The following is a 24432-nucleotide window of genomic DNA, read 5'->3' on the forward strand; positions in this document are numbered from 1 at the left end:
CTTCTCAAGTGAAATCAGATCTGTTCTGTCCCTCCTGACTTTCCAGAAAAAGTGAAATCCTAGCTCTGGGATCAGGCCTTTGTGGACTAATTTGACTTGATGGCAAAGCTATGGTTTTAATGGACTCTGGTGCATTGTTTTAGGACAACGACTTAAATTGGTGATTGTTTTAATGTTTTTATAATGTTTTATGCTGTTTTTACTTGATATGTATACCTATGTTTTTTGTTGTTATCTTTCCTGAGTCCCTCTGCGGAGGTTGAGATAGGACGGGATATAAATGTCCTCAATAAAAAATAAAGATTCTGCATTTCTTAAAGCCAGAGCATTCTATCGAGGCCTAAGTCAAGCTAGGCTCACAGCTCCTTACTTACGTAAGGTGACAACATTGCACCAGGTGCTGTAGCAAAGTCCAGCGTGCAGTGCAAGCCTTCATCTCGCATTTGAAGCAGATTGTTCTTTCAAGCCATTGGCCCCTAGGCCTGCATGGAAATAGCAGACTACTTGGCATAGGTATAAATGTCTGGCCCAAATCCAACACTGTGACCATGTTGGTTCAATGAAATGATAGCAGATGTTTGGCTTCAATAGAAGCTCTCCGCTTCACCCCTCAATTTCCAAAGCCCTGTTCACACTGACTTCATTTCTAGAAAACCTACTGTGATCAGAAACATTGTTCTCTGCCACATGTTGTTCTACAACAAACATGGTTTTGTTTGGGTCTGTTCCACATGCCTTTGCCAAATTATATCATCCCTTCAAAGGAGGCAAAACTCATTTATGTGTTTCCTCATCTTGTAAAACCGACCGATATGGAAGCTTCTCTTTTAGTAGGAATTATAAAGTCAATGAACAAACCAGAGTCAAAAACGGTTTCCTCGTATCATCAGTCTTCTTTTTGAAAAAAGTTACTGGCTGTCTCTGGCCAAGGCAGCTTCTTAGATAAATGGTTTTCATTAGTTAGCCAAAGGCCATCCATTTAAAATTAAATTATTCTAAGGTACAAATTAAATGTGACTCAGGAGGTGTGATACCAGGTCATTGTTGTTGTGTGCTGTCAAGTCATTTTCAGTTGATGGGACACTACCAAGATTGATTCAGAGGGAATTGCCTTCCTCTAATTAGGCTCACAAAGTGTGACTTGCCAATGGTTACCCAGTGAAATAGGAGCCCCCGATGGCACAATGGGTTGAACTCTTTTGCCGGTAGGACTGAAGACCGACAGGTCGAAGGTTCGAATCCAGGGAGAACATGGATGAGCTCCCTCTGTCAGCTCCAGCTCCCCATGAGAGGATGAAAGAAGCCTCTCACAAAGATGGTAAAACATCAAAACATTTAGGTGTGCCAAGAGCAATGTCCTTGCAGACGACCAATTCTCTCACACCAGAAGCTACTTACTGTTTTTCAAGTTGCTCCTAACATTAAAAAAAAACCAGTGAGATTCTTTAGTCAAGAGGGGATTTGAACCCTGGTCCACAGAATCGTAGTCCAACTTTTCAAATCTTATGAAAAATAGCTATACAGAGCCAATTAGATTTGGCTGGGAAAGCTTAAACTCTTCAGGTCGTTGTAAGTTTTTTGGGCTGTATGGCCATGTTCTAGAAGCATTCTCTCCTGACCTTCTGTCTGCTTCTATGGCAGGCATTCTCAGAGGTTGCCTGCCATAGATGCAGGCAAAACGTCAGGAGAGAATGCTTCTAGAACATGGCCATACAACCCCAAAAACCTACAACAACCCAGTGATTCCAGCCATGAAAGCCTTCGACTATACCTTAAACTCTTCCTCTGCCCATTCCCATAATTTATTTCCACATAAGGGTGAAGTTACATGCAAGTGGGGATGCTGGAAGGCTATTGACCTTCTTTACTCCCTGTCACTAACAGCAGGAGGGGTACAAATAAAAGACCTCTTTGATGTGCACAAGCACAAGCTAATTTTCTCCATCCTAATGCCTGCTGCTTTTAAATACTTGCTTTCAAATGCAAACAATCCAATTACAGATAAGAACACAAGACCTCAATAGCATATTTAATGCAACAGATCAATAAAGGGATGGGCAAAGTGTTCTCCCCAAGGATTTTTCTGGCCCAACATACACAAATTGGTCTTCTTCTGGTCTGGCATATCTTTCCCAATTCCCATAATATCCAGTTCCTTGAGGAAGCATACAAGCAGAGCATGACAGCAACAGCACTTTCCCCTTGTTGCTCTCTATTAACAAATGGTAACCCAAGACACTTAGTTTCCGAAGCCTACCTCTGCATGGTTTCTTGCATCTCATCTAGTGAAGCCCTAAACTCACCAGCAACTCACAAAAGGGCATCTGGTTAAAACAGAATACTCAAAACATCTCGACTATGTAATGGGAAGATCCCAAGCTTACAGGATTTCCTTCCTTCCTTCCTTCCTTCTGCCCCTCCATGACCTCAATTCATCTGAAGCTGGCTGCAAAAAGGGTGTGATCACAAAAGTAGAATTAAGAGATGCCTTTTCAGTGTTCAAAACCAGTTCACCATTTCCCTTCACCAAAGTCTTCATTTTTCTTTTATTTTAATCACCTATTTAGGATAGGAAGGAGGCAAAATTTTTGTTGATCATCCAAGCATCTATCTACAGTTCCCTGTCTATATTTTGTCTATCATATATCATCAATGGCATATCTTAATTAAAGCCCAATAGCATGCCAACAGAGGTCTATCTATAACATTGTCTATCTATAACAGTGTCAATGGGTACAAGAGAATAATGGAACCTGTGAGCCTCCATATGTTCTTACACAACAACTTCCATCATCATCATCATCATCTGCCACTGGCTATGCTGGGGAGAGCTGATGGGAACTGCAGTCACACAACGTCTGGAGTGTCGCACATTCCTCATCCTTGTTCTACAAGGATTACGAATTCACCTGGATATCCATTCATTCCTGTAAAAAGATTGGTTTTTTTCCACTGCTACCTAAATCCTTCTTTGATCTATTGGCCCTTCCAGAGCTTTTACAAGAGCACTTTCATCATGTGCCATTTCCTCAAACAGCAGGAGCCCAGCGTGTGTTGGAAAAAGCCAGGGTTGTTTGTGGTCAGTGCAGCGCTGAACACAAACATACCATTCCTCTTTGCTAGAAGGAGTATAAGTGTTATCCCTGGTTTATTAAAAAAAATCCATATATATACACACATACACACAGATACACACACATATTCTAGATTATAGTTACACAATATAATATTTAAATAAAGGTACCTCCCAAGAATCAAATGAGGCGGCATTTAAGAACATTAAAAGGAAACTGAAAACCAAAAGAAGCTAGGAAGGAAGGAAGGAAGGAAGGAAGGAAGGAAGGAAGGAAGGAAAGAGAAAAACATATATCAGTAGATAAAATAAGAAGCATGAGCAAATAAGAACTTTCTAAATCACCAAATTGCATATTTAGATGTTTTTTATCATGTCAGAAGCGAATTGGAGAGAATTGGCTGTCTGCAAGGATGTTGCCCAGGGGATGCCCGGATGTATTACCATCCTGTGGGAGGCTTTTCTCATGTCCCTGCATGGGAATCTGAGGCTGACAGCTGGGAGCTCACCCCGTCTCATGGATTTGAACTGCCAACCTTCAGGTCTTCAGGTCAGCACTTCAGACGGCACAAGTGTTTAACCCATTTGCACCACCATGGCTCCCATTTAGTTGTTGCTTTAATCATACAATTTTTGGCGGATTTGAGTGACTGAACCAGTTTGATCACCATAGTTCATAACCCACCAGATCATGGCTGTTATATTTTATGTGACTTGTGCATCGGTTTGGACACATATTGGATGAATCATAAGATTAATTATGCAATTATGCAAGTTTGAAAAGGAAATGGGTAAGTTTCATTTGACTTCCACATATGCACACAACCCATGTACAGTTATTGCATTCATTGCCTGGTTGAAACTGCTGAAGAAAGGAGATTCCATCTGAACATTAGGAAGAATTTCCTGACTGTGAGAGCCGTTCAGCAGTGGAACTCTCTGCCCCGGAGTGTGGTGGAGGCTCCTTCTTTGGAAGCTTTTAAACAGAGGCTGGATGGCCATCTGTCAGGGGTGCTTTGAATGCAATATTCCTGCTTCTTGGCAGGGGGTTGGACTAGATGGCCCATGAGGTCTCTTCCAACTCTATGATTCTATGATTCTATTCTATGAATACCTAAAGTAATTTCTCTGAATTCATCTAATCAGGAAAAAATCATTTGGATTTATTATCATAATTTGTTTGCAGTGTATTAATTGTTACCAGATGGTAATATACATCTCTCTTAGAAATTTACTACGTCCGATGCAAAGGAACAAATATCATGTCTGAGTGGTCTCTCATATAAGACTTGGGTCAAGATGTGAAACCTAAGTTCTATCTGAGCATTGTTTAATCAAATAGATGAACTTTACAAAGGCTCCATCATCTCCCCTTAGATGCCCATCTTCATGTGAAGAGTAACTTACTGAACAGGAGATATTTCTCCTTGCATTCTATTTAATTCAGCAGAGCCCCTGGTGGCGGTGCCATGGGTTAAACCCTTGTGCTGGCAGAACTGCTGACCAAGAGATCAGTTGTTCAAATCCAGGGAGAGCGAGTTGAGCTCCCTCTGTCAGCTCCAGTTCCCCATGCAGGAACATGACAGAAGCCTCCCACAGGATGGTAAAACATCAAACATCTGGGTGCCCTCTGGGCAACGTCCTTGCAGACAGCCAATTCTCTCACACCAGAAGCAACTTGCAGTTTCTCACATTTTTAAAAAAAATCCAGAACACTAATTCTCTAACTTGGTCTATACAGATGTTAGAGGCTGTCAGACATCAGAAAGTATTGTAAAAGACAGGCACAAAGTATGCATGCCCAGTTCTTCTTGCAGGTAACAAGTGCTTTCATAGTAACTGGAATGGTACATCCACTTTTTGTATTCCTGTCTGAATAATAAAAGAGCTTTCCAAGGTGGCAAATCTTATCCACAAAGCAATTTTTGTAGCTTGAAGTTCTTTTAAAATTGATACTAAAACCCAAGGGGAATTCCCTGTCCCAGGCCCCTTCCACACAACTGAATAAAATCTCACATTATCTGCTTTGAGCTGGAATATATGGCAGTGTGGACTCAAATAACTCGGTTCAAAGCAGATATTGTGGGATTGTCTTCCTTGATATTGATATGTCTGTGTAGAAGGGTTCCTACTGACTTTGAAGCCATCACTTGCTACTGCTTGGATGTCCTACTTTTGCTGTTGTAACAAGGAATGGAAACCAGTAACTTTAATGCAGGATGCATAAAGAAGAAACTACTTACTTAAAATGCCTCTAGTTAAATCAGCATATCCATTTCCAAAATGCCAGTTCCTTCTAGGCAAAATGCAAACTCACTCCCTTGAAAGTGCTATCCTTCTATTTAGGGAATCTGTGCTAAAGATTTCAAACTATCATATTTTCCATTTTTAGAAATTTGTCTCTAGAGCAGCAGTGGCACATGCCAGATTTGCTTACATGTAGCATATGCTTCAAAACACATGGGGTTTTCACTGCACCAGTTAATCGTCAGCACATTTGGAGCTATTGCCTGTGCTTGAAGCAGGACTAAGCCAGTATCCTTGTCACTCTGAGACAAAGAACATAGTCTTCTATGTATATTGGTGAGATGACTACCTCGGGCGTCAGACCAGCGCATGACAAAAAGGCAACAAATTTTTAATTGTTAATTTACCATCATTGTGAGTTTAATTTCCAAGGAGGTTGAGATTATGATTATGGGATCTTCTGCTTCAAATAACGTGATTGTTCTTGGAAACTATGCACCATGATTTGGAGGAAGGGTGCCATCCATTTCAGGCAGAAAAATATAAGGGAAACCAACTATCAATGGTTGGGTGGTGCCTATGGGAGTCCATATACTTTAATACTTCACAGATGTGTGCAGGACACATGCAGCCAAGCAACATCAGAGTGTGGTTAAGGTGTCAAGCATTATTAATTAGGAAAAACACAGAGGCATGGAGAAGTTGCAGCAGTTTACTTTTGCCTGAGCCTACAGGAAAATACAAGATGCCACCCCTTCTCTCCTCTCCTGAAGAGTTAAAGGAGTACTATTTTTATATTTTGAAGTAAGCTGCAAACAAAGGGGGAAAGTAAGAGGAAAAGGGAGAAACTAGGACATTTTAAAAGCAGCTAAAAATTGGAGCGAAAGGGACTTAACTGGGACTGTCCCTGACAAATCAGGACAGTTGGAACATATGGAAGTGTATGGTCTGGGCCAGCTAGTATAGCCCAATGGGACTCAATGTGACTCTTTGAGAGAAAGTGATAATGGAAGACAGCCAGATAGTGCTGTAAATAAGGAAACAAATCTAACATTATAGAACTTTAGAAAGAATGAATTAAACTGGAAGGTTAGACGCAAGGGCTATCACCATTCACCCACTCCTAGCATCTTCTGCCTAACGAGACCTTATTTGGTCTTATAGTAGGCCAAGTCCTCGTTCCATATACTTTAGTTAACCTCCGTATGTTCACAGAATGTCTATATTTTCATATTACTATAGTTACTAGTACTAAGTAGAAACCCGATCACCCTTGTTGCTATGAGGAATCCAAAGCTAGTGTCTTATTTTCTCTACTCCTAATGACAACACTGAACTCTCTGCCATGAATGTTGATTCCATCTAATCTACTAGCCATAATGTAATTGGTCTCTTATCAGGAAAAGACTGTTTTCTTGCTAAAATAACTTTTTCATTTCCATCTGTTTCTTACTCTAAACACAAAAGCCAACTGGGAATGGTTCAGGGACCATAAAAACACTAATGAGTGCAATCCAAATGACAGCAACATATTGTACAAACTGGGGGGGAGGCAGAAAAGATGGCACAGTTAGAGGCCATCTCATAAACATCTTGGCACAAAACAGACACACGCAAAGCCTTGTTAATATTGGATGTTAGCCGTATCAGCCTGTAGTCATGTGCTTTCTCCCACTACACACAGAATTTGGCACAATTTTGGGGCATCTATGGTAACGTGTTGTTGTTGTTGTGTACCTTCAGGTTGTTTCTGACTCATGGAGAGCTTATTACAGAGTTTTCTTGGCTCATTTGCCTTCCTTGGAGGCTGAGAAAGTATGAGTTTCTCAAAGTTTCCATCGCCAAACAAGGATTCAAACCTGGCCTCCAGGTTTTTGCCCAACATTGAAACTACTACACCATGCTAGCTCTCGTACCAGAGGCCAAATATTCCAGATGGACATTTAATACTGCCTTCAAAAGGTAGGAAAGCAACACAGATGTCCATCTAGTCTAGACAACAGTCAGGGAATCTGGAAGCTGAAGTCCAAAACATATTAGTGGCCAAAGTTTGGGAAACACTACCTCAGGACATCTAACAACTCAATTAGGCAGTGACAAAGCAATGGAGAAGTGCCCATTCCTGACATATGTTCTCAACTCTAAGAGACCTAAGTTTTCCTGTGGACAGGGGACATTTACCTTCCCAGTAGATTTCACTCCTTTCCAGATGCAAAAGTAGCAAATGATCCATGCCAGTAGGAGGCAGAGGGCCAGCTCCCAGCTCACACCCCCAAGATGCTCTATGCCATCTGAAAGGTGTAGTACTCTTCTCCTGCGGAAGAAACAGAAACTGACTGATCCCTTTTGGGTTCTCTTGTAAACAGATGTGTTTCATCATTCCATTCAGAATTGCTCCAAGAACACCTGGCACTACTGGAATCACAGTTGTCCTGTTTTCTTTTCATATCATTGTCGTTATCATGTTTCTTTGCACAGAAACCTGGGAAATAATCTCCATAGAGAGAAAGGGAAAGAGTGTCCATTTGGAACATTCCTCAACTTGATCCTGTTCTGGGCAGCCCATAACCACCAATGTATATTATTATTATTATTATTATTATTATTATTATTATTTGAAACACAACAAGATGAGTCCACAGCAGACACTCTGCTGGCTGTTGTATTGGATTACATGTTGGGCACTTCTCAAGTGTCTAGGACTGTGTGATGTATCGACAAATAATGCATGCAGGTCCCAGTAAGGTGGCCTTCTGCAGCTGGCAGATGGTAATTTTGTCAGTGCTGATTGTGTTTAAGTGCAGGCCAAGGTCTTTAGGCACTGCACCCAGTGTGCCGATCACCACTGGGACCACCTTGACTGACTTGTGCCAGAGTCTTTGAAGTTCGATCTTTAAATCCTTGTATTGTGTCAGCTTTTCCAGTTGTTTCTCTTCAATCCTGCTGTCACCTGGGATTGGAACATTGACAATCCATACTTTGTTTTTTAATATGATCGTGAGGTCAGGGGTATTGTTGTTGTTGTTGTTGTTATTATTATTATTATTATTCCCTGCTTTATCTCTCCCACAGGAGACTCAAAGCAGCTTAACATAATAACATCAGCATGTAATTTAAAATATACACATATTTAAACATTAAAACAGGATTAAATATCTCCTCTAATATATCTAACAAAGGATATATGTGACCAGTTTGAGGCAGCAGGTTTAACCCTTCTCATGTATTAATATGTTGTGAACTTTTAATTTTTACTGGTTTTTAATGTAGGACTATGTTGTATTTGTAAGTCTTTGTTTGTATGGCATTGAATTATTGCCAGTTTGGAAGCCGCTCTGAGTCCCCTTTGAGGTGAGATAGGGTGGGGTAAAAATATAAATGAATGTCAACTCCTGCAGCAGCAGCAGCAGCAACAACAACACTTTATTTGTATACTGCTCTATCTCCCCAAGAAGACTCAGGGTGGTTTCCATCATAGGGCAAAACATTCAATTGCCGAACGACACAAAAACCATACAAAATAGACATTATAAAACATGAGCACAAATCCTATAAAAGAGCAATCGCAAACATTTAAAAACCAGTATCAATATTTCTCCATTAACAGGAATTACAAAGTGTAATTTTCTAATATATAAAAGAGCTGCCTTTTAACAATGCAGAACATTGACTTATCTAACCCAGTACAGTCTACTGTGTGGTTGCCTCAGACACAGAGGCCTATCTCAAAGACTGCTATCTGAGATGCCAAGGTCTACAGATGGCCAGAACCAGGGCCAACATATACAACAGAATAATGGCTTATCTGGGTGGCCATTCCTGCAGAAACTAAAGTTCCTAGGGAAGGGGAAGACTTTACTTACTCCCAGAACTCAATAACAGGAGAGGTACCATTTTCTGCTGTCACATTTAGAGAAGTATTTCTCTTCTGGAACTCCACACAATTCTCTGCAAGACAGGGATCAGAGAGTTAGAATCAAATACAGTTAATGCCAGGTCTAGCTTCCATATCTCTAGGGCAATGAATCTTCTCCAGATCTGTAAAGGACATATCCAAGGGATTGAAGTAATTGGGAGACAGAGTTCAGAGCCTTGGATAGCTCCTTTGATGCGTGTCTATGAGTGCATCCAGACAAAATCCAAAATGCGCACCTTCCACATTTTCACGTGGGGCATCTAAACTACGCCCTACATAAAAACAAATGCTTTCAGGACAAAGTAGGAAAAACCTGCTTTGTTCTGAAGTTATGTGTCAGCTAGAAAGACCCAGGTCTTCTTGAAAGACCCGGGTCTTTCCAGCTGTGGGTGGTGTCTAGACTACCCCCTCAGAAGTCCTGGGACTTTTGAGGGGGTTGTCCGCACAGCCCTCTCATGTTTTCCAGGCTCCATGAGTCTGGAATATCTGACACGGCCCCAAACTCCTCAGAAAAGCCTTTGAAAATGAAAATAACTCAACCGGTGACCATTCCCCCTTCTCCGACACTCTTCTGGCATGTAGAAATGGCGGGTCAGGAGAAAGTGAGGGCCAGGAGCAATTTTCCTGCTTCCGCCTTCTCTTGCCACAGGATTTCTACATGTCAGGAGAGCAACAGAGAAGGCGGAATGGCAGCTGGGTTATTTTCTCTTTTTTTAAGGCTTTTCTGAGGGTTTTTGTTTTGTGTCCACATGCCCTGCCAGACTTTCTGGCAGGGCATGTGGACACTCACCCACCCCCTCCCCAAAAGCATGTGCTTTCTGAGGCATGTGTGGACTTTAATCCAGGCACAATTGTGTTTTTAAACCTGATTGCTCCTGGGTTAAAGTGCTGTGTGGAACCACCCTATATCTCATGGTTGAGTCTTCATCCTATTTAAAAAGAAACATATGTAAATAGCTAACAATCCAGTTCTCTTTGCTTATTTTGAGTGAGATGAGACAAGCTTGGTTGTCCATTATTGCTTCAGAGCGCATCAACTAGTGCCAGTTCTATATAGTATGTCTCATGGTGGCAATGTTGCAGATGGCTAATGCTAAAGTAGAGTTGGCCAACTGTAGCAGAATTCCTGCTCAATGAATCGCAGAAGAGTGCAAAGTAATGCAGCTTTGACATGCCAAAACTGATCAGTAACATTTTTAAAACACAGAGTAATTGCAGAAGGTTACGAATGATCTAAAGTAGGAGAGAAAGGAAGTGGTTAGGTGGATTTCCTTAGCTATTGCTCTAGTCAGGGAGTGGGGGTAAAGGTGGAGATTATAGATGACTAGTAATAATGCAGAAAATTTCACAATGCAAACAAATCCTAAACTAATGATCACACAGAAAGGCACACTCACATAGATGCATTCTAGTTACCTGTATTCCACTCATGGTCACAGCTGCCCCATGGAAGATTTATGGTAAATGAGCTGAAGAGATAAAACAAGGCCCAAGCCAGGACTATAATATAATAGAAATTCAGGAGTACAAGAATCACCTGAGAGGCATAACCAATTCCTGCACAGAGAGACAGAGAGGTGGAAAAAAAGACAAAGACCAATAGTGAACACCATACAGAGTAAATATTTTACAATTACACTAAATATTAAGGAACTCCAAATCCTATTTTCCTCTCTACTACTTAAAACACAATAATCAGTAATCAGAAAATGAGCGTCCAATTTCCTGCTTTTATAACCCGCCATTCTCACTCCCGAAGGGGGACTCAGGGCAGCCTCACAGTAAGCACAATCGGTGCTTTCGCATAAACATTCAACAAATACAATTAAAACATTAAAACAGTTAATTAAAAAGCAATTAATTAAACACTAGTCAATTCAACAATAACAATAAAAAATCACAATACCACCATGAAAAAAACAACCAAAAGATGTAATTCAAACAGTAACAATGATACATAAAGCCAAGCCAAAATATACCAGTGGATGTCCTGAGTTGTTGATAATAGTATCTGGACCACAACATGGGAGGAAAGAGTTTAAAGTCATGATTCACCCAAATTGAAATTCAGACACAAAGTTTGATGTTGTGACTAGTTTTATCCTGGCAAAGAAAGAAATGAATCGCCACCCCCAACTTGACAATTACACAGGTCTTTTCATATGGGTCAAACTTTCATGACTGCAGACTGGTCCCATCATCCTATCTCTCCCATAATCACATCTGGCTCACCTTCAAAGAGAGGACATAGCCTCCTCCAAGACGTTACTCCTCCTTGACTGGTGTACTGCCCAAGTGCTGTCTCCAGGAAAAACACAGGGATCCCACAGGTGAAAAGAAAAATGAGGTAGGGGATGAAGAAGGCACCTACAGGTCCAGAAAGATATGGATACAATTATAGCAGGCAAAGGGAACCAGAGGCCCTCTACATATTGCTGGGCTGCAACTGTCATGATTTTCTTCTACTGCTTATGCTGATGAGAACTGAAGTCCAATAAGATCAGCAAGTACACACATTCCCTAGTCCTATGTTATAAGAATACGGATATGCTGTGCCTGAAGGGAAAGAAGACTTTCAGCAATTCCCATTCATGTTTACTGATAAGAAATTGCCACTGTGCCCAGCCAGGGTAGTTGTCATTTTTGTTGCTATTTTTGTTGTATGCCTTCAAGTCATTTCTGACTTATGGGGACCCTAAGGTAACCCTATCATGGGGTTTTCTGCGGTTGAGTGTGTGTGACTTCTCCAAGGTTAACCAGTAGGCTCCCATAACTGAATAATGAACTGAACTCAGGTCTCTAGAACTGTAATCCAGCACTCAAACCAATACACCCTGCCAGACATTATTGGAAGGTATGTGAATATCCCCTCCTAGGTTTGCATAGCTCAAGCAATACACTTCTTCGGGACTGTGGAGCAAAATATGATGGTCAGAATACCTTCTTCCCCTCAAACAGTAACACCTAACAGCATGGTTTTTTCTTTCTTTCCCTGTATGATTTGTAACACTTTTGCCTAATGAAAAAAACCAGTGGGGCTTCTGAAACTTGCATGATGTATTTTGTACAGTTTTGGCCCAACAAAGGTATCATTGTTTTGTTGATTTCGGGTATTATCTTAAAGAAATATGGTAGCTGAGTGTCTACTTGGTAGCAGCTGCAAAGAGAAAGGAAATTAACTTCCATTGGATGCATGTTTAGAAAGCTATCTTATTAGAAAAGCTGACTATACAGCTAAGAGTAATAAAAGGTTTGAAAGAGTCAGATACACCCATTGCAGCTGCTGCCCAGAAGCTGTTTGGCACCTTTTGTCTGCCTCCTGAGCAAGCATCTGAATCACCTGGGAGACCCTACCAGTTGGATTGTTGCTGTCAGCTAAGATTTTCTTTGGACAGGTTCATGGAGGAATGTGATCAAAGCCACAAACTCATCCAATTACCAGCATTTTTCTTTTTGCATTCATAAGAATCTCTGAGGGACTTTCAGACTGAGGGCTCCCAGTACCTCAAATCAAAAGATACTGTGCATCTATTTATAAACCTAAACAATTCTGGCCCAGCTTACCTGTCCAAACGTATCTCCCCCTATGACCCATCTAGGAGCTTAAGATCATCTGAGGAGGCCCTGCTCTCGATCCTGCCTGCCTTGCAAGTATGACTGGCAGAGACGAAGGACAGGGCCTTCTCAGTGGTGGCCGTCCAGCTATGGAACTCCCTCCCCAGGAATATTAGATCAGCCCCCTCCCTCCTGACTTTCCAAAACAAAGTAAAGGCCTGGCTCTTTGAGCAAGCTTTTGAGAATGCAGCGGAATAGATAACATGGAACTATGAATGATGAACATGGAATGGCCAGGCGATGTTAACAGGATGACACGAATGATTATATGCTTTAGCAGTTTTTATATGTGTTTTATATTGTAATGTTGATGTTTTTAATGGCACTTTTATGAATGCCTGACACCGAACTATGCCAATCTGTAACCCAGCTTGAGTCGCCGTATGGCTGAGAAAGGCGAGCTATAAATATCGTAAATAAATAAATAAATAAATAAATCTATTTCATCTTTTGCTTCTCTATTGATTTGTTTCCTGGTTAAAAAAAGAGGCTCGAAAAATGATAAACGCAGGAGATAGTGGTGTTAATAGTGAAAAAAGCATCAAGAAAAAGAGAATGGACCACATTTTCCCTTGTTGCTTCCCTATTTAACCAAAAGAATGAGAGGGACAGGTATATTAACCTAAACTTCTCTAAATTTTCAAAAAGTTGATGTTCATACTGTAACTCATTTCCGAAAGTAGTTTGAAGTGCAATGCGTAGGTTTTTTTTTTTTTTAATCCTCTGAGTACTGAAACAAAATGGCAAAAGCTTGGAAGCACCTCTCCCTGAGCAGGAAATATGTGGTTTGAAAGTGATGTTGAGAATGCCAAACAAAGCACTTAAAATGAGTAACTGGGACTGTATTATTATTAGTACAGCATGGTGCATTGCCAGATGGTTCCCTGGCATACTAATGACTCACATATCGCTATTAACTAGAGCTAAGATCTGTCTTCTTGGCGTACGAATCTGGGATGTCACTGACAACTTGCTAAAACACATCAAGAACACAGATCAATATGGCTTTCTCCTTATTCGTGTGGGTATCAACGACATGGCCAAGAACACTTCTTGACTGTGAAGCTTTGGAGAGGACACTGAAGGGCACAGGTGATATTCTCATCAGTTCTGGCAGTGAAGGCCTACACAAGGTTAAGAAGATACCAAAACCAAATGACAGACCATAAGGATGGCTTCTGGAACCATGATCATTGCATCTTAGATAGATGACTGTTGGCAACCAATGGAATACATCTCACAAAGTCTGGGAATAATGTATTTGTATGGCAAGTCTGATCAGGATGGCTTGAAGTAAAATCCTTGATAGCCCAAACATCAGGCTGAAGGTAAGCTCTGAACACAAATATATGAATTCACTAGCTGTCCCCTGCCATGCATTGCTGTGGCCCAGTCTGTGTATATGTGTTTTGTGTGTGTATATCTGCATATTTGTGTGTATATATATTTGTGCATATGTGTATATATGTGTGTTTGTGTACATGTTGTTTTGCGCATGTGTTGTTATATGGGTTTTCCCCCCCTTTTTAAGTCTCTTCTGCTGTGTTTTTCAGTGTTTTTATGAGTGATGGTAACTTGTTGGCCTGACAGGTGTATTGTGTCCAAATTTGGTGTCAAGTTATCCAGTGGTTTTTGAGTTATGTTAATCCCACAAATGAACATTACATTTTTATTTACACAGACTAGCCATCCCCTGCCATGCTTTTCTGTGGCCCAATTTGTGTATATGTGTTTTGTGTGTGCATATGTATGTGTATATATTTGTGTATATGTGTATATATGTGTCTGTGTATATTTGTGTCGTTTTGTGCATGTATTGCAATGTAATTTTTGTTTTTTGACTTTTAAGTCTCTTCTTGGGAGGAGAGCAATGACCAATCTTGATAAAATAGTGAAGAGTAGAGACATCACACTGGCAACAAAGATCTGCATAGTTAAAGTAATGGTATTCTCTGTAGTCACCTACGGATGTGAGAGCTGGACTATAAGGAAGGCTGAGCGAAGGAAGATAGATGCTTTTGAACTGTGGTGCTGGAGGAAAGTTCTGAGAGTGCCTTGGACTGCGAGAAGGTCCAGCCAGTCCATACTTCAAGAAAAAAAGGCTGACTGCTCATTGGAAGGAAGAATAGTAGAGGCCAAGATGAAGTATTTTGGCCATATCATGAGAAGAAAGGAAAGCTTAGAGAAGAGTATGATGCTGGGGAAAATGGAAGGAAAAAGGAAAGGGGCCAGCCAAGGGCAAGATGGATGGATGGAATCCTTGAAGTGACTGGATTGACCTTGAAGGAGCTGGGGGTGGTGACGGCCGACAGGGAGCTCTGGCGTGGACTGGTCCATGAAGTCACGAAGAGTCGGAAACGACTGAAGGAATGAACAACAACAAAGTCTCTTCCACTGTGTTTTTCAGTGTTTTTATGAGTGATGGTCACCTGTTGGCCTGATAGGTGTCTTGTGTCCAAAGTTAGTGTCAATTCGTCCAGTGGTTTTTGAGTTATGTTAGTCCCATAAACAAACATTACATTTTTATTTATATAGAAGATATTGGCTTTTTTATTTACAAAATAATGTCAAGGAAATGTCACCTCTCCCTTTGAATGTATGCACACTGCACAATTAAAAGCACTTTGATTGTCATGGGCCCATGCTGCAAAACTTTGCAATTTGTAATGTGGTGAGCAATTTGGAAGACACCAAAGTATCCTGAAAATAGAGCAAACCAGTTTAATTCTGTAGTAGAGACAGTAGAGTTCCTTAGGATTGTAGTGTTGAGTGACAGGTTAGTGCTCTTTGGCAAAGAATTCCAAATCCTTTGCTAAACTATAGGTCCCAAGATCCATAGGATGGAGCCATGGTACTAAAATGATATCAAACTGCTGTAATTGTGCAATGTGGGTATAGCCTATAGCTTTTGCACTAGTGCGAAAAATTGCAGCTAGGAGACACAGATGTTCCATCTCCAGCAGTTACACTGAGATGAAAATTATAGTAATTTTCTTACGCTAGACTGTAACATCAAAAGAACTGTATAATACAAACCATTGTTTTCTTTGGGTTAAATAACCTATAGTCTTTTGCAGCCTTTCAAAGAGGTGGCTTCTTTTAAGATACCTAGCCTCCCCACAAAAATATCCCAGACACTGAACCGCCACAGCTGCCTCTGTGTGTGTTTTTTAGAAACTGCAAATAGTATGACGAGACCCAACTGGGACGTATTCTCCTTGTTTTATATTTGGCAAGTGGTTACTTAATCTGACTTTCCGGAAGCCTGTAGGAAAGGGGTTAAGAGAACTTGCTACATGGCCCGTTCTCGATAGGTAGGTTATGAACTCTGGTCTGAAAGCTCTTGGATTTGCCTCACAGGCCCACCTAAACCGCTTTCCCATCCTGACAGCATGAAGGGGATTAGCTAGTTAGCTACTTTCACATCAGCTTTACTTTTTTGTTTTGTTTTGTTTCTCTTGCTCCTTTACTTGAGAATGTTATGGTTGAGGTACAATTAGAGGGGGCAGTTCTTGTTATTTTTGTGATTCTGAAGCTCTTCTAAAGTTTGGTTTGTGCTAAGTCCCCTGTACTTTTTTGTGAATTTGGAAAAGTTGGTCAGTAAGCTTGCCCAATAGCCCAGTTCAGTGGTCATGCTAACCTAGCTAGGAGCTATAGCAGGCATGGGCTAACTAGGGCCCTCCAGGTGTTTTGGACTTCCACCATTCCTAACAGCCTCAGGTCCCTTTCTTTTCCCCCTCTGCCACTTAAGCGGTGGAGGGAAGTAAGGAAGGGGCCCGAGGATGTTAGGAATTGTGGGAGTTGAACTCCAAAACACCTGGAGGGGAAAGTTTGCCCATGCCTGAGCTATAGCTTGTCAATACCATTGGGGCCCTTGCATTCAACAATCCTCATTCAATTGACAGTGTTGGACTGTAGTTCCCATCATCCTTCAAAATTGGCCAAACTGCAGGGGAACTGGTGGCTTCTATACTATAAGAGAGTATAAGTGCTGCGACTTACAGTCTGAATTTTAAAGCACTTTAACGATGGGAAACTCTATTCCCAATATAGATTCTACATCTCAGATAATATATTAAAAGTTTGGACTGAAATCCAAAGTGAATTCACACACCCCACCCAAATGACATGTAAGCTACCAGCTATCAGAGCTATTTTGGCTATGGCTAATGGGAATTCCAGTTCAACAATTTTTGGAAGGCCACATGTTCTTTAATCCCTGGATCACAGATCATACAGGGTTTTTCTGAAGGTAAAAAAACAGGAATGTTGCAAGGCAGTTTGTGTCTTTGAAAAGAATTGATGTCACAACTTTTGTGGGTACTTGCCATTTCCTCCAAGTGGGTAAAACTTCAGAATGTAAACCTGCGTGCTTCATATGCTGTTTGAATCAATGAGGAAGAGTGTCACTGTTACAGAAACTTATCTGCAAAATTGTGGCCAGTTCCAGATACCCCAAGAAAAACATTGACAAACTGGAACATGTTCAGAGAAGAGTGACCAAGGTGATTGAAGAACTGGAAACTACGACTTATGAGAAAGAGGAAGCTGGACATGTTTAGCTTAGGTAAGAACAGACTTGAGAAGTGTCGACATGAGCATCTTTAAATATCTGAAGACATGTCATGTAGAAGATGGAATAAACTTGTTTTCTGCTGATTCAGGGAATACAATAAGAACCAATGGATTCAAAACACATAAAAATAGTGTCTATCTAAGCATTAAGAAGGACATATTTACTGTAAGGCAATAGTTCTCAACCTGGAGTCCCCATATGTTTTTGGCCTTCAACTTCCATAAATCCTAACAGCTTGTAAACTGGCTGGAATTTCTGGGTTTGTAGGCCAAAAACATCTGGGGACCCCAGGCTGAGAACCGCTGCTGTAAGAGATGTTTGACAGTGAAATGGACTGCTTCCAAAGGTGGTGGACTTCTCTTTCTTTGAAGATCTTCAAACACAAGTTGGATGGACCTCCTTCTGGAATGCTTTTTTCAGGGGTTGGCCTAGATGGCCATTGTGGCTCTATCCAATTCCCAAATGCCATAATTCTCATGTGCGTCAAGCATTAAAAACAAAAAACTGTACTTACCGCCACCATTCTTGTAACAAAGGTAAGGGAACCGCCAGACATTTCCCAAACCAATGATTTCCCCCGCTACAGACAATACATATTCCAGTTTGTTGTTCCAGTGGCCTCGCTCTAATATTTGATCTGCTGCCTCTTTTTTCTTCTTCTCCCCACTGGGTTGTGCAGGTATTTCTCCATTGAGAACTGCCCCGGGGACTTGGTAATCCATTCCACCTTCAGAAAATCAGCGCCGTGTTTCCCCCCCACTGTTACCACTTGCAACAATCAAAGTCAAGCTGGAATAAAAGCGAGAGACAAATTCAGGGACACACGCAAAAGTTCACACCACAGTTGCCCTTGCTTACAACAGCAGGAGATGTTGACGTTCCCAGTGCACAAGATGTACCCATAGACTTGACTGAGGTAGGAGGTATTTATTTTGGATTAGAAGAACACTGACAGCTTAATTTTTTAAAGAGAGAGTCATTTCAAAATGTTCTGGTTTCTCACAGAGCATCCTTTCAGCCAGAGTTCACTGATGTTTTGTACGCCACCAGGTATTTTGTTTATTTACTTCCCCCCTTTCCATTTTAATGTATTTCACTTGTCAAAACAATTCAGTGCAAATAACACAACCTAGCTTCTTTCGACAACAGTGAACCCAGAAACACGAGGCTGTGGCTGCTGTAGGCCTTGCAGACATTTTTGGACTTCAACTCCCAGAAACTATGGCATTCTACTGGTGATCTCTGGGAGATTCTGGGAGTTGTAGTCCAAAAGTAACATCTCCAAGGTCTGTTTCAATAGCTGGGATATCACCTTCTTCTCTGGTCTTTAGAACTAGAATTTATTACTGCCCCCACCTGCCCATATTTCTGCAGTAAGTTTCCTATACAATGTGTTGGGATAGCATGCAAAAGTGCTGTCCTTCAGATGTTGAAGAATAGCAGTTTCCAGCTATTTTTCCCAGCTTGGCCAATAGAGAAGAATTCTGGTACTTACAATTCAATGATATCTTGAAAGCCACACAAGCTGAACTCATATTGTATGGTTTAGGATTAAGAGGCCCATTTATCCCAAGAGACTACATGCACCATGTCAGCCTCTCCATATACTGAGCAGATGCCTACCTTTGGATGTGTTTATTTACTAGCAGTTTTAAAGTGTTATATAAAACCTCTTTATGCCAAATAGAATTTCCTGGAAATGTTGACAATTTGAAATTCACTGCAGTAAAATAACTTAAATTTTAAGATGAGGCACCACGAGGCTTTGTCAGAGGGTGGCACCTTCAGTATAACATTAACTCCCAAAGAGCAAGGTTTTGCATCAGAACAAAGCTTTTATTGCTGATTTCCTTGTACACTTTAAGTTAGTTTCAAATTACTCTGTCATGTTACATGGTATCCACCGAAATGGCCTAAGTATCCTAATGGCACCCTATCCCATCTGATTGTGAAAGCTAAGGAGGATCCATTCTGGTTAGTACTTGGATGAGAGGCCACCAAAGAATACCAGGTGCTGTTGGCTTATTTCAGAGGAAGGAATTGGCAAACCATCTCTGAGGGCCCTTATACACAGCCCTATATCTCAGAATATCAAGGCAGGAAATCCCACAATATTTACTTTGAACTGGGTTATCTGAGTCCATACTCAGATAATGTGGGATTTTCTGCCTTGATATTCTGGGATATAGGGCTGTGTGGAAGGGCCCTGAGTATTCCTTGCCTCTGAAAACCTTATGGAAAATTCATGGGGTCCATAAAACAAGAGGTGACCAGAGGACATGTGGGCATGCACATGTGCACACACACATATACAGTATGACACCTGTAACCATGGATAATAACAAACCTTATTGAAATTAATGACTTTTGGCCCAGGAATACCATAGAGTTTCACCAGAGGACTAAGGGCCCTTCCAGCCAGCCTGTGTTGGATGGGGTTACACTCCTCCGAAGACATAGGTTTGCAGCTTGGGTGTGTGGACTCATCACTGAGCCTGGAGCCCCAGGTTTCGGCGGTGACCAGGGGAGCATTTGCACAGTTAAAACTTGTGCGCCGGCTGCGCCCATACCTTGAAAAGTCTGACTTGGCCACGGTATGGTTACATCCTGCGTAGACTACTGCAACGCACTCTATGTGGGGTTGCTTTTGAAGACTGTCTGAAAGCTTCCTATGATCCAATGAATGGCAGCCAGATTGCTAACAGGAGCGGCACTCAGGGAGCATACAACTCCTCTGTTGTACCAACTCCACTGGCTGCCAGTTTACTACCGGGCACAATTCAAAATGCTGGCTTTAACCTATAAAGCCCTAAACGGTTGTGTCCCACTTGCATGTCCAAATGCATCTCCCCTTATGCACTTCCTAGGACCTTAAGATCATCTGGGGAGGCCCTGCTCTCGTTACCACCTTCAGCACAATTACATTTGACGGAGATGAGAGACAGGGCCTTCTCGATGGTGGCCCCTCGTCTGTGGAACGCCCTCCCTATAGATAGTAGATCGGCCACCTCCCTTTTAACATTCTGGGAAAAAATCAAGACATGGCTTTTTGAACAAGCGTTTGCAAATGCAGAATAACTGACATAGAAAAATGGAATGACTAGACACTGAGTCCAGACAATGTTTTTAACTAGGAGACACTATGAATGTATATTTTGTTGATTTGTTTAGTTGTTATTATATGTTATGTTTTTAATTGTATTTATGACATTGTAAGCATTGAATTTTGAACAGTTAACCACCCTGTTAATGGGCTGAGAAAGGCGGTATATAAATACAGTTAATTAATGAATTAATGTATCCCAGAGTATCAAGGCAGAAAAACCCACAATATCTGCTTTGAACTGGATTATCTGAATCCACACTCAGATATTGTGGGGTTTTCTGCCTTGATCTTCTGGGATATAGAGCTGTATGGAAGGACCACTAGAATATACAGAAAGAGAGCATATTTTGTCTAGCGTCTATAAATGAAATTACCACTAGACCCCACAGATACAGAAGTGAACTATACTGTTTTGAAAGGTGCAATATAATACATTTAAATAAAACGTGGCAGTCATTTTTGTTAACACATCCTGAGCCTTTAATATGAACTGATCACAGCAATCAGAGGCTCCGTTTCCAGTACCACAAGTGATAGGCTTGGTGACCACATCAAATCATTCATTCATAAGATAGTTCTGCTCTCCAGATGGCTGGAAAGGGTAGCAGTGCCACACGGCTGTTCAAATCCTCAAGATTCTGCCTTGCAATGGATACCTGAAGTAGGAAAACCTATCAACACAGCTTTCCATGGGATATGGAATCCTAATTCTGTTGGCAGCATTTTAGATATGTAGCCTTCCTTGGCTCAGACACACAAGATTGACACATCACACAGGGCATTAGCACCAGGAATCCACGCATCCCAACAATTGAGAAAGCAGTCATCTTCCTCAGCTGTCCCTTTACATACTTAACATGAGATGAGAGTGATTTCATCAGTGCATTGCAGTCTGGTGATGAAGTAGACATAACTCAATTACAGCATGCATGGCTTACCATCTGTGGTGTACTTGAAAGTTAGTGAGGGGTGTATGGGTTAGTGTTTCCGAATGCTATGACCCCTTAATACAGTTCCTCATGTTGTGGTGACCCCCAACCATACAATTAATTTAATTGCTACTACATAACTGTCATTTTGCTACTGTTATTAATCGTAATGTAAATATCCAATACACAGGATGTATTTTCATTCTTTGGACCAAATTTGGCACAGAAATATCCAATACACCTGAATTTGAATACTGGTGGGGTTGGAAGAAGTATTGATTTTGTCATTTGGAAGTTGTAGTTCCTGGGATTTATAGTTAACCTACAATCGATGAGCATTCTGAACTTCACCAACAATGGAATTGAACCAAACTTGGCACGCAGAACTCCCACAACCAGCGGAAAATACTAGAAGGGTTTGGTGGGCATTGATCTTGAGTTTTGGAGTTGTAGTTCACCTACATCCAGACAGCACTGCGGACTCAAACAGTGAGAACTAGACCAAACTTGGCATGAATACTCTATATGTCCAAATGTGAACACTGGTGGAGTTTGGGGAAAATAGACCTTGACATTTGGAAGTTGTAGTTGCTGGGATTTACAGTTCACCTACAATCAAAGAGCATTCTGAACCCTACTAACAATAGAATTGGGCCAGACTTCCCACACAGAACTCCCATGTCTTGAAGGAACTCACTGGTGTGAGCCTCCCTCTAGCCTCACACACTCTCCCTCGCCCAGACATGTGCACCACGGTGCCATGTGCTGAGCACACCTACTCTCCCCTCCTCACTTGGAGTCTCAGAAACAGCCCTCCCCTTGGCTGAGAGGCCTGCCAATCACAGCAGAGGAGGGCTTTGGTGGGAGGATTCTCCGTCTGTTTCCAAAAAGAAAGAGAAGGACAGATTGAGAGATTTTCAGCCTTCTCTGCCAAAAGGGTTCCTAAGATAATCAGAAATACATGTTTTCTGATTGTCTTTGGAAACCGCTCTGAACCCCCCACCCACCCACACACACACACACACACACCGTGATTCCCCAGAGGTCCCAACCCTCAGATTGAGAAATACTGGGCTATATTTTAGAAGAAGAAGCTGGAAAATCATTTGTGAGTAGTCCTCACCTAAGAAAACCCTATGAAATTAATGTGGTTGCCATAAGTCAACAAGCAACTTGAAGATACATACACACAAGAAGAGAGAGCAACATATTAGATGTAGACTGGCGAATTCTGACAGCACAGTCTTTTTCCACAGAACCTGGAATTAATTCGTTAAATGAATGTCTTACCCATAATTTGTTAAATGGTTCAACATCAATTTAACAAGTTATCTTAATCGTTCAAGCAACATTAGCTGTTTGAATAAAGATTACTGTTTCACATTACTTTCATTTGTCACTTTTACGGGGTAATTGGGATGTCAGCCATTTTAGATTATTTTAAGTAATATTTATTATTTTTAAACTTCAAAAATAATGCATTGCTTAACACAATGCTGTTGATTAACACAATAAGATAATTAACTAGGAGGCACTTCTTTAAGAAAACTCATTGATGCCAACTAATTAATTTCCAAAATAATGTCAAAATGTTTCTTTCACACAAATGTTTCCAAGCTTTCCCATTAGATGTATGTTCAAAGTTAAGTCCAACTGAGTTTAAAGAGGCTTATTCTCAGGCATTCTGTATAATATTGCATTAAATTACAAAATAATCTGAATTTGAAACTTGTCTTTGTTCTTTGGATGGATTTTATGAACTGTCCAATGCAGAAGGAAGACACCTGCTGCCATCTACTTTCTGCTTGTTCCGACCAACATTTTTTCACCTGCTGAGCCATAGAGAAACCTTCAAAAGGAACCCATTTTAGGGAGACGTTCCAGGGTTGTTATACAATCTGTTTTACATTAGATACAGGCAGAGAAAGGCACCTGCTTTAGTGGGAAATGGCTAGTTAGCAACCTGAAAATGTCTCTGATAGAAGAGGCACATGATGCATCAAAGAAAACCATATCACACTTTCAAGCAGTGGTTCCCAAACTTTTTTTGACCAGGGACCACTCTCGAACATTAGTACCGAAAGGGTTACAAATCAGTTTTTGGTCAACTTTAGATTCAGTTTGGTTATTTGGGGGTCTGATTCAGAAAATTGCATTGAATAGACAACATCAGCTCTGATACAGAACATATGACATCCAGAGGTCGCTATCTGCTCGCCCACAGAAAAACATGTTTAATAAGCCTCAACACTATAAGAGGGTTTTACGAGACCAGTTGCTCTCATTGCAATGATGTGGAAATGGTGAGGCCGCAGACCATATTTTAGTTCTTGCGGATCACTGGTAGTTCACGGAGCACAGGTTGGGAGCCACTGCTTTAAAGCATGGGTAGGAATTAGGCATGGGCAATCCATGGTTCTAAATGGTCCTAAAGTACTTACAAAACTAGGGGGTGCTGGTCCTTTGCTTCTACAGTGTTGCTAAAATTCTGGTGGTGAAAATTTCAGAACTCTAACAAAACTTTCAACATTTCATTATAAATGGCAGTGCCTAATTGGTTCTGCCATAAAAATCACCGATAATGAAATAATAATGAAATTTTGAAAGTTTTGTTAGAGTTCTGAAATTTTCACCACCAGAACTTTAGCAACACTGTAGAAGCAAAGGACCAGCACCCCCTAGTTTTGTAAGTTTTTTCAGGCTATATGGCCTTGTTCTAGAGGCATTCTCTCCTGACGTTTTGCCTGCATCTATGGCAAGTATGGATGCTTGCCATAGATGCAGGCAAAACGTCAGGAGAGAATGCCTCTAGAACATGACCATATAGTCCGGAAAAAACTACAACAACCCAGTGGTTCTGGCAATGAAAGTCTTTGACAATACATTGAAACTCTTAACACTTGAAAGTGTGGGACATAGAGGTTTTATTGTACTGAGTTGTACTATTTTAATATGTAATGAGTTGTATTT

At 41.1% G+C, this 24432-nt stretch overlaps 1 protein-coding gene across 1 annotated transcript in view; it reads right to left on the bottom strand.

The window, feature by feature from the left end:
* Nucleotides 1–24432, bottom strand: part of LOC132775788 (sodium- and chloride-dependent GABA transporter 2-like) — a 57499-nt gene that overhangs the window by 23842 nt on the left and 9225 nt on the right. The window contains exons 2-6 of the mRNA XM_060776747.2: nucleotides 17942–18216; nucleotides 11469–11603; nucleotides 10653–10793; nucleotides 9184–9268; nucleotides 7502–7634 (exon numbers count right to left, since the gene is read on the bottom strand). Of these exons, the coding sequence (XP_060632730.2) occupies nucleotides 7502–7634; nucleotides 9184–9268; nucleotides 10653–10793; nucleotides 11469–11603; nucleotides 17942–18149 (702 nt within the window). The 5' untranslated portion in view covers nucleotides 18150–18216. The remainder of the gene's footprint in view (nucleotides 1–7501; nucleotides 7635–9183; nucleotides 9269–10652; nucleotides 10794–11468; nucleotides 11604–17941; nucleotides 18217–24432) is intronic.

The sequence above is a fragment of the Anolis sagrei genome, chromosome 5, assembly GCF_037176765.1.
Source record: "Anolis sagrei isolate rAnoSag1 chromosome 5, rAnoSag1.mat, whole genome shotgun sequence".
Taxonomy (NCBI): domain Eukaryota; kingdom Metazoa; phylum Chordata; class Lepidosauria; order Squamata; family Dactyloidae; genus Anolis; species Anolis sagrei.